This window comes from Beta vulgaris, chromosome 4, assembly GCF_026745355.1.
Source record: "Beta vulgaris subsp. vulgaris cultivar EL10 chromosome 4, EL10.2, whole genome shotgun sequence".
Classification (NCBI taxonomy): Eukaryota; Viridiplantae; Streptophyta; class Magnoliopsida; order Caryophyllales; family Amaranthaceae; genus Beta; species Beta vulgaris.
Genome location: NC_079205.1, coordinates 2,795,565 through 2,808,165, shown reverse-complemented (window position 1 = coordinate 2,808,165; position 12,601 = coordinate 2,795,565). Strand labels below are relative to the sequence as shown.

At 36.7% G+C, this 12,601-nt stretch overlaps 2 protein-coding genes across 2 annotated transcripts; one reads left to right on the top strand and one right to left on the bottom strand.

The window, feature by feature from the left end:
• The first annotated feature begins 326 nt into the window (after positions 1-326).
• LOC104891934 (protein ACCELERATED CELL DEATH 6) lies at positions 327-5,442 on the top strand. The gene is made up of 6 exons (XM_010677721.4): positions 327-370; positions 478-1,103; positions 1,909-2,541; positions 2,849-3,381; positions 3,555-4,097; positions 4,791-5,442. The coding sequence occupies exons 1-6, from the start codon at positions 327-329 to the stop codon at positions 4,839-4,841; spliced, it is 2,430 nt and encodes an 809-aa protein (XP_010676023.4). The 3' UTR covers positions 4,842-5,442.
• A 4,910-nt stretch (positions 5,443-10,352) lies between these two features.
• On the bottom strand, positions 10,353-12,375 carry LOC104891721 (uncharacterized). Its single transcript, XM_048642549.2, has 2 exons — positions 11,070-12,375; positions 10,353-10,806 (listed from the first exon to the last, which is right to left on the bottom strand). The coding sequence occupies exons 1-2, from the start codon at positions 11,596-11,598 to the stop codon at positions 10,769-10,771; spliced, it is 567 nt and encodes a 188-aa protein (XP_048498506.1). The 5' UTR covers positions 11,599-12,375; the 3' UTR covers positions 10,353-10,768.
• Positions 12,376-12,601: the final 226 nt, after the last annotated feature.

Genomic DNA, 12,601 nt, shown 5'->3' with positions numbered 1-12,601 from the left:
TTATTGGAAACAAAGAGTAAAAGACGTTTGGCTTAAGTCGGCTGATACCTCTGCCAAAGTTTGTTACACCAGAGTGAAAATACGAAGCAAGGGTAATCTAATTTTGGCTCTAAAAGATAATATGGACATTTGGGTTTCTACTCAAGAAGATTTGTTGTCTCTAGTTGTTTCTAATTTACAATCTATTTACTCTCCGGATCATAGTCAAGCCTTAATTAGAGATATAAATAGTGTTCTCAATAAGATGGACCTTCCTCGTCTCTTTGAGGAACAATGCTCCAAACTTTTGTCTGTTCCTTTTAGAAATCAAATCTCACATGTTTGCCATGGATTCTGACTCCTCTCGTGGTCCTGATGGTATCACTTCAGCGTTCTTCAAAATTCATTGGAATACTGTTGGCAAGCAAACTATTGATGGAATTCATAATTTCTTCGTTCCTGGAATATTCCATCTTAGTTATGCTTCCAAAAAAATAGGCTATTCGCATACTTTGATTACAGAAGGATTTTCTGTGTTTCAAATAATGGCCGACTGCTGCTTAAAAGAGAGCCAAAGCTAATTGAACAAATATCTAGAGATGGATTTTCTGTGTTCCATTCCTGGGCAAAGGAAGGTAAACTATGGCCATTATTTGAACGTCTTTTAAGGAGCACCGATGTCATCCCTGATGTAAGGAGGATTTTTGTGGACTTAATCTGTGCAACTAGTGTGAAAGAGGGTTACAACCCTCTACATGTCCTGGCTGGAACTACTGGCAGTGATTTGGATGCAGTCCTAATCGCAAAACTCTTTATAGATGCTTACAAACAGGCAGCATCAGCACAAGCGTTAAGCATGTCAGCAGATGCATGTCCCTGGTTAGTACAGGATAAGCAAGGCGGGACACCTCTGTCCGAGGCAATAAAGCATGGGCATCAAAATTTGGCAATATATATCTTGGTAGAGGATAACAATGCACTTCTAATGTGTCCTACAAATGTTCTATGCTTGGCTATTGAGGAACGATGTCATGAAGTGGTCGACTTGATTATGGAGATAGTGGATAAGCAACAATGGACTCAACTTCTTACTAATGCCTTGCATCTTGCACCATTATGCAAAAGTGAGTACAAGTTTTGGCTAAAGTCTCAACCCCACTCTTTAGAGTACTGATAAATTTGTAATAAGTATTGGACAATCGACAATCCTGCACAATATCCTACAAAATAACTAGTAATTTACTCCCTCCGTTTTCTAAAGATCTTCCCACTTATTGTTTCTATAGATACCAAGGAAAATCAAGTTGTGTGGGGCATGGTGTGAGTAATGTAGTGGTGGACCATATGATAGTGACATGAGAGGGTAGATAGGGAAATTTGTTTTGCCTAATAAGGAATAAAGCAAAAGAGGGAAGATCTTTTGGAAACGGAGGGAGTACATGTTAGAGGGTATTGGCTGGATTGTGACAGACTAATACTTTGGCCATGTTTGGTAAATGGTTTTTTCATTGGCTTTTGGTTTTCAATTTAGTTAAACAGCCAAAAAAAGTGTGTTGTTGGCTTTTTGGTTGGCTGAAAAGCTGGATTTTAGGCCAAAATGAAAAAGCTGCCTCGAGCAGCTTTTTGGATTGACTTTTGACTTATTGAAACACAAACTCTCTAATAAACAGCCAACAACCACAATTAATTTTGCCAAACACTTTTGCAAACAGTTGGCTTAAACAACCAACTTAAAAAACAAATACATACAGCCAATACTTTCAGCCAGTCAAACAAGCCAACTAAACTAGCCAAAAGCCAAACAACCCCTTTCTCATCCTTCTCTCGCTTTTTTTTTTTTTTGGTAAATGAAGTTTTACTATTCCATTTGAAAATAAAATATTTTCCGTCCACCAAACAGAGCCTTATACACGTCTATTTGACAATAAAACTCTGTTAATTGTCTGAATGCAGAATATTTCTTAGAATGGGTGCTTAAGCAGCATCCAGAGTCACTGGAAGCAGTTGACGACGAGGGAATAACTGTATTACATAGTTGGGTAAAAACAGGTGAAATATGGCCATTCAAATACATTCTTGAGAGCACAGAAATTGATCAGAAATGGAAAAGCCATTTCATCAAACTCATTTCTTATCTTGATTACAAGGACCAAAACAACCCTCTTCATGTTGCAGCAACTGCCAGACATGAAGCAACAGATGAAATTGTAAAGTTTCTCATAGAAGCTTACAGAGAAGAATATCCAAGTTGGCGATCTGTTGCTGAACATTCATTACCATGGTTAGAGAAGAATAAAGCTAAAGAAGGAGCTCTGAACTTGGCCATACGAAATCAACATGAAAATCTTGCATTATATATATTGTCCCTATACAATGGTCATCTTCACGCATTACTCGATTATTATGAGCCAGAGCAAAAAATTTTGTTTCTTGCTATAGAGAAGCAGTGCAATCAAGTAGCCGAAGTGATATCGAACAGATTAGATAGGGGGGATTGGAACAAATATCTGATAGATTCATCTGATGGGCGGAATATCTTGCATCTTGCTCCAAATTGCACAGGTGAGATTACACTTATTTTTGTATCCTGTTCTTTAAATATTCATGTTGAGAAGGCAACAACTACTACAAAGTACTAATAATATTTGTTGGTCAAACAAGCCGAGTGAAACAATCTTAACAAGGCAATGTTGTATGTATTAAAGAACGGTGAAGTACTCCCTCAGTCCATAGTTCTAAACCGAGAGTATATATATTTGTCAAAGGACCAACTCAACCAAAAGCTTCAGCTGATGGTTGAGGTTCCAGGAATAGATTTATACTCTATCAATATTGTTTGCTTACTACAACGTATCTTATGTGAAATCAGACAAAGATTTTGCGATATGGCTGGTTAAAGAAGCATCAGAATTCATCACCGAATCAGACAAAAGTAAAATAAAAACACCACTAGATGAAGCGTCTGATGTTGGTGCTGCATGGATTATACAGGCAATGCTAAAAAATGATCCTTCAGCTTTTACTAAGGCTCCTTTGGCTTGGGTTAAAGCATGTAAGAAAGGTCACATCTCGACTATTCGTGCCTTCATTGACAATTTCCCGGGATATTTTAAAGATCATTGTATTAAACATAAGGATTCGCCTTTGCATCATATTCAGAGTCTCTCAAATTTAACTGAGTATGAAGAGTTTCTTAAGATTCCACGGATGAAGGACCTAATCAATCTTCGAGATTCTCAAGGGGCAACACCTTTACATCAAGCAATCCGAAGTGGAAACATATTTTTGACAGAAGCATTACTCAATATGGATAAAATAATGTATAACATCAGGGATGATCTTTATCCATATGAAACTGCCAGAGGTTTGTTGGAACAAAAATGCAAAGGTAATCAGGAATGGGTATGTTTTCTTTCCTAAACTTGTCTGAATTAAATTCTACCAACTTACAATAGCTAGCACTTGTTGGTTTTGTATTTTAAAGTTCATATATAGGATCCTATTTGTGCAGAAGTTCGTTAGTACTTTTACAATAAATCACATTACTCACCCTATTGCATTGTGATTCATCACAGGACCAAATGTGCAAAAATATTGGATTTGATCCAAGGATGAAAACAACATACTTCGAACGCGGGACAAATTTGTTAGACGTAAGAAACACATTATCTGTGGTGGCGGCTTTACTAGCAACCATCACATTCACTGCTGGATTCACTCTTCCTGGTGGATTTGATCAGAACACTGGAGAAGCAATTCTGAGAAAGAAGGTAGCGTTTTTAGTGTTTCTGTTGTCTGATACATTGGCCATGTGTTGTTCCATGTTGGTGCTCATTTGCCTCATCTGGTCCATGGTCTATGATTCAAATAAATCGTTGTTCTTGATTGATCGAAGCATGATGTTGCTCCTGATAGCGCTTTACTCTACCTTAGTCGCGTTTATGGCTGGAGTTTATGTTGTCATATCTCCCCAATGTTTGTGGCCGACTATTGTTATTATTGTTATGTGCTCTCTTATTGGATTTTCAGCAAACAGGACTCTGTTGTATAAAATTCTTGAAAAGTTAATCCCTTCTGTAAATAAGGAGTGCGGGGATCCATGCCATTTGGTGGAACTGGTAAGCTCTCTAATCCCTCCTATGTTTGAATGAATTTCTTCCATTTGCATAGCCTATAGCTGTACAATACATTTGTGGTTTCATCAACTTGAGTTTCAATTAGGCTCCGTTTAGTAGGGCGTAAAACGTTTTCTTAGAAAACTGTTTTCCTGGAAAACTGTTTTCCTCTATTTTCAGTTTTACATTGTTTGGTTGGCAAAGGAGTGTAAAATCATTTTCCCTTGGGGTAAAATTACACTCACAATGATGGAAAACCATTTTCCTTTCAAAATGAAGGAAAAACTATTTTCCTTATCTCTCTTGTACATTCCTCTCATTACTTTCTTACTTTTCCTTTCATTTCATCATTTTTCTTACATGGAACCAAACAACAGAAAACTAATTTTGGAATTGTGTCATTGTAAATTGTTTTCCATGAAAATCATTTTACAATGAAAATGTTTTACATTCTACCAAACGGAGCTTTAGTGAAGTAATATGTTTAGTATAAGACGAGTTGCATAAGATTGGACATTTTTGCATGTACATCTGATCCTTGGTCGAACATGCTTTTGATAGCAGGCTGGACTATGTACATGTTTGTTTCATTCCAAACAATTGTTAATATTTGAAGATTTTCATTTACTAGATGTTGAAGATGCAAAATCATGGGTATTGATGCATGAATCTTTTTTGATGTACTGGCAAATGCAGGGAAAAGGTTGTCTATACCGGAATGCAAATAGTTGTCTAAAATGCAACTAAATCAACATTCAGAATTTTGGTTGATGATTACTTGATTAGGTAGTGTAGGTCCATGAGAAGAACAAATTGAGTTTAAGGAAAAGTTCGATAAGAATGAAACTCAAGCGCCATGAATCGACCATTGTACAACACAAACTTAGGGCCCGAACTCAGAAATCAGTCAATGTTCGTACCAAAACAAGCAAGCAAGAAGGTCATGGATCGAAGGCCTAGCGTTGATGTTCTAATGGCGGAACTCTTGGGCATAATCGAAGGCCTAGCGTTGGCCAAACGTGGAGGTTTTGACTATGTGCTAATTTTGTCGGACAGTTTGCAGGCCATTAACCTTATCTCTTGCGATAAAATATTTAATGATGTGTATTGTAATGTGCTTAAAAAATGTAGGGCATGCAAACAGGAATTCAAGGACATTCAGTTCAAATTCGTGAAGCGTGAGAAGAACAAGGTTGCGGACTTTCTTGCCCGTGATTGTAGAAGAAATGTTAGAAATCTAAATGTTGTTAGGGATTTACCCCTTCCCCTACTGAGTGTATGAACTTATTATTGACGGATTGTTGTAGGCTTCCAGGCCAAAACTCTGGTTAAGTTTTTCTCTATGCCATTTTAACCAAAAAAAAAAAAAAAAGAAGGTCATGGATCAACAAGCGATATCTGTTATCATAGAAGATAAAGTAGTTGTTAATTTGTTATATAGTACTTCGCCCTAGGTATATTTGAATAATGTATGATTTAATGAGCTATAGAACAGACATTTCCACTTAAAAATGATAAAAAAAAATTAGCCTATAAAGTTTTGATCTCGTAACCTCCTACTTTATAATGACATTATCTTACCAATAAGATACTGTTGTTCCTTAGTTTTGGATGATGACTGCATTGCAAACTTCATATTGGATTGTTTTGATAAATAGTGTTTTGGTTCCGGAGTAGGAACTTTGTTATCTAAGCGAGTTCCAGAGTTGGAATCATGGATGGCATGACACTCATAATCAAGGCAAAGCAATATAAACACAACAACGAGACTTAAACTTTCAAATGATGATTTATGATTCAAGTTCCTATCCATAGTTCCTCAAGGAACTGTCTGCAATTCCTTCCCAGATGCATTTGTGTTTCATAGTTCCTCAGGAACTACCTGTTGTTCCTTGACAGATGCATTCGTGTTTTACAGTTCCTTTAAGGAACTGTCTGCTGTTCCTGAGATGGGACGTATGGATCTTCAAAGTTGAAGATTTAAAGGGACGACATGAAGTCTAAGTTCAAGAGTATGTACTTAGGATTTATGTAAGTAATTTACGTTGCTTAATACTAAGGAACTACATGGAATTTAATTAATGCAACAGTGGTTTTAAAAAGTATTTAATTGAGAGTTTTTAGGAAATATTGTTAATAAATAAAATAGTTTTTATTTTAAATAGAAATCCTTTCTTTGACACAGAACAAATAAAAATGGATTTCTTAAATAAGTTCCTTATTTCTCTCAACTATTTAAAACCACGTACCGTTAGTGGATTGTCCATTATTTTACTTGTTCCTCAAGAAGTGTGAACGTGGAAAAATAATTCTTTGTGGATTACTGCTTAACACTTAGTGGAGGAACAAGTGGAAGTGGCATGAGAAGACTTCACTATAAAAATAGAAGTCTGCCTCATTGTAATCTACCAACTGAAAACATATTTGTCTACGTTTATATCTTAAGAGTTTTCAAAAAGTCGGTTGCATTCCATAAAAGTTCCAAAGTTCCTTAAGTATTTGAGTTCAACGTAATTACTAATGTTTTCACACAATTTGAGTTGTATTTTGGGGAAAAGGGTTGAGTGACTCTTGTAACGACTTAGAGTTAAGTCAGTGAGTAGAGCCTTCAGAGTAAAAGCAAGAGAGAGGAGAGTTCCAGTAATCAGAGGGGATTACTGTGGAAACTTGAGTTCGAGAGGAACTCGAGTTGTAGAGTGTTGTTGTAATAGAGTCATTGCAATAATAAAGTTTTTGAGGTTCACTTCTTGATTAGTGTCAAGAAGTTTCCTCAATTTTATATTTCTCTGTCTCTCATATCACTGTTCCTTTATATTTTTATAATTCCACAAGAAACTTTGCCAAAAGTTACAAAGTACAATTCACCCCCCCCCCCTGTACGTGTTCCATTGAAGTATCAATTGATATCAGAGCCTGAGCTCACGAAATACAGGCAACCCTGTTGAGTTATGTTCCTGAATAAGATGGATACGCACGAGAAACTCGACACAAAGGCTACTCCACACAAAGGCCTCCAATGTTTAATGAAAAATTTTATACGTATTGGAAAAATCATATGGAAATTTTTATCAAGGCAGAGAACTGCCAAGTTTGGAGGGTTATCGAAGTTGGTGACTTCGTGGTAACAACCACTAATGCCGAAATCGAGGTAGTTCCTAAACCAATGACTGAATTTTCAAAAGAAGATTTTAAAACATATGAAATCAATGTCATGGCTGTCAAAATATTGCATTGTGGTCTTGGACCTCATGAGCATAATAGGGTCATGGGGTGTAAGAGCGCAAAGCAAATTTGGGATCTCCTTCAAGTCACCCATGAAGGAACTAATGAGGTTAGGCGTTCCAAAATCGATCTTTTGATGTCAAAATATGAACGTTTTGAAATGCAACCAAAAGAAACAATTCAAATATGTTTACACGATTTACTAACATCACTAATGAATTAGTTTCTCTTGGAAGAATTATTCCCACTGGTGAACAGGCCAGGAAAATTCTGAGCATGCCTCAGAATGATCGTTGGAGAACAAAGGTCACTACATTATTCGAAACAAAGGACTTTACAAAGTTCAATATTGAACAATTGGCAGGATCACTAATCACCCACGAATTGCATCTTGGAACCGCGGTACTACCGGAGAGTTCCAAAAATCGAGGGTTGGCTCTTAAAGATGAAGAGGAGTCAGAACCTGATGAAGAAGAAGCTGCTATGCTTGTAAGAAAAATGAAAAGGTTATACTGGAACTACAATCCTGGAAACCATAAAGGAAGGAACTCAGTCAAAAAACCAATGAGTTCCAAAACTGAGAATGGCTGCTACAAGTACCGAGAAACTAGAGATTGTCCTCTTTGGGAAAATGAGAAAGGAAAAGGCAAAGGCAAGGAACTAGCCAAAGATAGATACAACAAGTCAACCTTTGCCAAAACTAACTTCAAGAAGGCCATGATTGTTGCGTGGGGAGAAACAGATTCTGAAGATGAAGAGAAACAACATCTTGAAGAGACTGCCAATCCTTGTCTCATGGCAAAAACGAATGAAGATGACAAAGTTCCATCTAATGAGGTAAACTCTACTACTCTTCAATATCTGTCAAAAACCAAACTAATTGAATTAATGTTGGAAACACTAGATGACAACAAGAAACTTGGAATTTTGAAAAGCCAAAGTGATAAGGCTGTGGAACTAAGTAAGAAACATATGGCCTACTTAAGTAATGTTAGATCAGATGTACAAAGTAGGTTCTTTGATTTGCTTGACAGGAACACTTCTCTTAATGAGTCCTTTGAAAGAGTTATAAATGAAAACATTCTGCTTAAAGTGGAGCTAAGTCAATACAAGTTGGTAAGTTTAAGTCTAGATCCTACAAAATCTACTGATGAGATAAGTATGGGAATCTTTAATGTGGATCTAGAAAAATTAACAACGAATTGACTACTGCTAATGAACAAAATGAGAAGTTAAAAAGGGAACTAGCTATAGCTAAGTCTAATAAACAGTCCCTCAATATAACTCGATGGAAAACTGATGCTAAAATAAAAAGAACAGAAGGTCTAAGTTTTCCTTACAAGAAAAGCCATGTGAAAAAGAAAAAAAAATATGTGGATTTACCTAGTGACACTAGTAGAATATTTATTTATTGCTGCGGTGATATTGCTGCGATTTTACCCATACGCAACAATATATCACAAAAAAAGAAAAAGAAAAATATAAAATAAGCATATTGTTGCGGTTCGGTCGAAAACCGTAGCAATATGGTTTCAATAGATTTTTTTTTGAAATTTTTTTACCATTTGACCAAATATATTGCTGCGGTTTCTAACAGAAACCGCAGCAATATATTAAAATAATATAAAAAAATATTATTTGGACATATTGCTGCGGTTCCTATCAAAAACCGCAGCAATAAGCTTTTAGTATTAATATTAAAAGAAACTATCTAGGGTTTCACTCTTCCCATCATAAGTTCTCTCAAGCCTCACGCTTATACTGCCTCTCTGCCTACTCTCTCTCTTCCTCTTCTCCTCTCACGCGGCTTATTCTCTCTCCTCCTCTTCTCCTCCCTATCTCCTCCTCTTCTCCTCTCACGCCTACTGCTGCCTCATCCCTCTCCTCTCATAAGTTTTATCTTCTCTCTTCCTCTCCTCCATCGGCGACCAGCGTTCATTGACAATAAAAAAAGTCGATTTTGATTTTGAAGAGAACCGCGACCGGCGTTCATCGACAAAAATGATCGGCGTTCATCGACAAAACGACTGGCTTTCATCGACAAAACGATCGGCTATCATCGACGACAAAAACGACCGGCGTTCATCGACATCAGAAACATGCGATTTTGTTCGGACGATCCAGCGCCGGGTCTGCTAACAACGCAGATCTGGACGAGGCGCGATCCACCGACGACGCGCGACAAGTCTCCGGCCATCTCACTCTCCGACGCGAATCTCCCATATTTTTTAGCGAATTTCAGGCTCACAGTTATTTTATTTATTTTTTTGTGTTTTTTTAATTTTTTTTTTTTGAAGAATTAATATAATATTAAGGTTTCATTCTCTTTGTTAAGGACGACTTTTTGGTATTGTGATTTTGTTTTATTGGTATATTTGGCTTTACTAGTAGAAGTTTTTTTTTTACAAGTGTGAAAAGTAAGTAATAGATTGTGTCTCTTTTAATTTTTTTAGTTTGTTTTTCTTAGATTTGTAATTAACAGTGGATTGTTGTAACTATGTTTATATTATAAATATCAATGTCTACAAAAATGAAAAAAAAAAAAATTTACCTGTCTTGTGTCTATTACTGCGGTTTTGGGAAGAAACCGCAGCAATAGACCTGTATTTTTAATTTTAAAAAAAATATATTGCTGCGATTTTGGGTAGAAACCGCAACAATATCTTTATTGCTGCGGTTTTGGGTAGAAACCGTAGCAATATCTTGACCTATTGCCACAGTTAAAAACCGCAGCAATATATTAATTACCTATTGCTGCCCCCTTAATTGTTGCGCGGTCAAAATCGCCGCAATAGGCCACTTTTTGACCGCACACTAGTAGAAAAAACCTCAAATGCTCCGGTTTTTTAGGCCACAAATGCTCCGTATTTGACGCGTAGCAGACGTCGTCCGAGCATTTGGGACTTTTACAAATGCCCCGGTTGTAACTGAAGCAGTTGTAACACAAATGCTCTGGTTTTATCTTAAAAATCGGAGCATTTATGTTACAAATGCTCCAGTTTTTAAGATAAAACCGGAGCATTTGAGCCCCTAAAATTTAAAAAAAAAAAAAATTGGCTTTTTTCATCCTAAATTGATGGACAATCATTTACATATAGATAAAAGTTTCATTTCTAATATTTTTGTTCATAAATTCAAGATATAGTACAAATAAATAACAATGCAATTAAAATTAAGGTAAATTAATATATCCATATGAACATATTCCTTAAATGTTATAAGGACATCAGATTTTCTGGAATCCCATGCACCAAAACTTAATTTACGCCCTACCATTGGCTCTTCAAATGACCCCTCCTCTCCAAACCATTTATTAGACGAATATCCGAGAGGTCGATGACCAGCAAAGATCAACCAAGGTTGCTTGTGTCTATTTGCTGATGCAAGACATTTTTCAAGGAACTTGTATTGCTCATGCTCACTACCTGCCCTCCAGTCATGCTATGTATCTGCTATACAGAAATGGAACATTCCATAATCTGTTGAGTACCTGCATTAAAATCTTGTGAGTTTTCTCAAGTTTAAATTTGTTATTAAGAGCTGTACGGAACTTTAAACATTATGACGCAATTTTGCCTACCAAAACTTAGCTCGATTTTTGGCAGGAACGTAAAATGTTGTTTCAACATGAAAAAACAAAATATTTCAACTTTTTTTCTCTCCTGAATTTCAGTAAGAAAAACATAGCAACAAAACAATTGAAAATAAATAAATAAATCATCAGTTCTAAATAAACAGAAATCATTATTAAACCTTGTTTTGCAAGAGCATCAGCTACAACATTGGAACTTCTCCCCTTATGCACTATAGATAAATTCATCCACTCCTTCCACGCATTTCTAATATAGTTTAACTGAAAGTTTAGGTTCCAGGGCCCACCTTCTTTGTCATTACACCACTTGACAGCGTTGGATGAATCATATTCAATGATTATATGCTGCTGCCTCAAGTGCTCGAATGCCATAGAAATCTGCGCTACCCGGAATATGGCCAAAATTTCAGCCGAGTTGATCTCCATAGGGGGGATGGGTGATGAGAATAAGCACATAAACAGACCTTGACTGTTGCGCAGCACCCCCCCAATTGCAGATTTCGATCTTCCAGCATTAACAGAGGCATCGTCATTCCATTTAATAAGCCCCGGACTAGGAGGGGACCACAATTGCTTGGGAATATTCACGAGCTTGGAAACTACCGTAGCAGGAGTTGAGTGCCAAGATAGACACACTAGTTGCTGGAGTACTTCAATTGAGTAAGGGAAAGAGATTTCCCAACCCTTCATCCACAATTGCTAGTTGCTTCTGAATCAGAGGCTTTGATAATTCTAGGGAGATTGATTTGATTGAAAACGCACCAATTTTGCTGGGGGTCCACACTAGCGAGTCTTCACTTGAGGATGATAGGCATACCTCCTTTAAAAGGGCTTGCAGATTTCCCCATTCATCAACGTCCCTTGGCCTAAAAGGCCTACTCCATGCAAAATTCCAATTCCAAACTGGGCCGCACCAAAAGCCCAACGAAGCAATGTTTGCAAAGGGGAGGGGTGCAATAGAAAATAAGCGAGGAAAGCTTATCTTCAGGGGGTGGCCCAACCAAATATCATGCCAAAATAGGTGGTTGATTTCTTTTATTTTTGGGGTTAAGGAGTGAACTACTACAACACATTTAACAATTTATTCTCTTATCTTTGTCATAAATTAATCTTTGGTCTCGTGTAAGTATATAAATTAGAATTTATGAGGATGTCATACCATTAAAAAGGAATTTTTTCCCCCTCAAAAAAAAAAAAAAAATTTTTTCCTTGAATAATGCAAAAGTGGGTTTTAATTCCCAAAATATGCCCCCAAAAAAAAAATCCCTGTACCGTCCACGTAGGACGGCACGCAAGAATTATTTTTTTTTCAACTTAAGTAAAACCGCTACTTGAAGTAGCGGTTTACAAAAAAAAAATATATATTTTGTGTAAACCGCTACTTCAAGTAGCGGTTCATTAATCAAGTAGCGGTTTACTAAAATCCCCAACTCCAGAGTTTGATATGTGCTTGCAACATTTTGCCCAGGTAAATCGCTACTGGTTTATATTTATAAACCGCTACTTGAGATAGCGTTTTATGTGTATAAACCGCTACTTTAAGTAGCGGTTTATTTTAAAATAAACTGTTACTGTGAGTAGCGGTTTTCGTTGGCAAAAAAAAAAAACAGTTTCTCGCGTGCCATCATACATGGACGGTACGCAGTGATTTTTTTTTTTTTTTTGAGGCATATTTTGAGAATTAAAACCCACT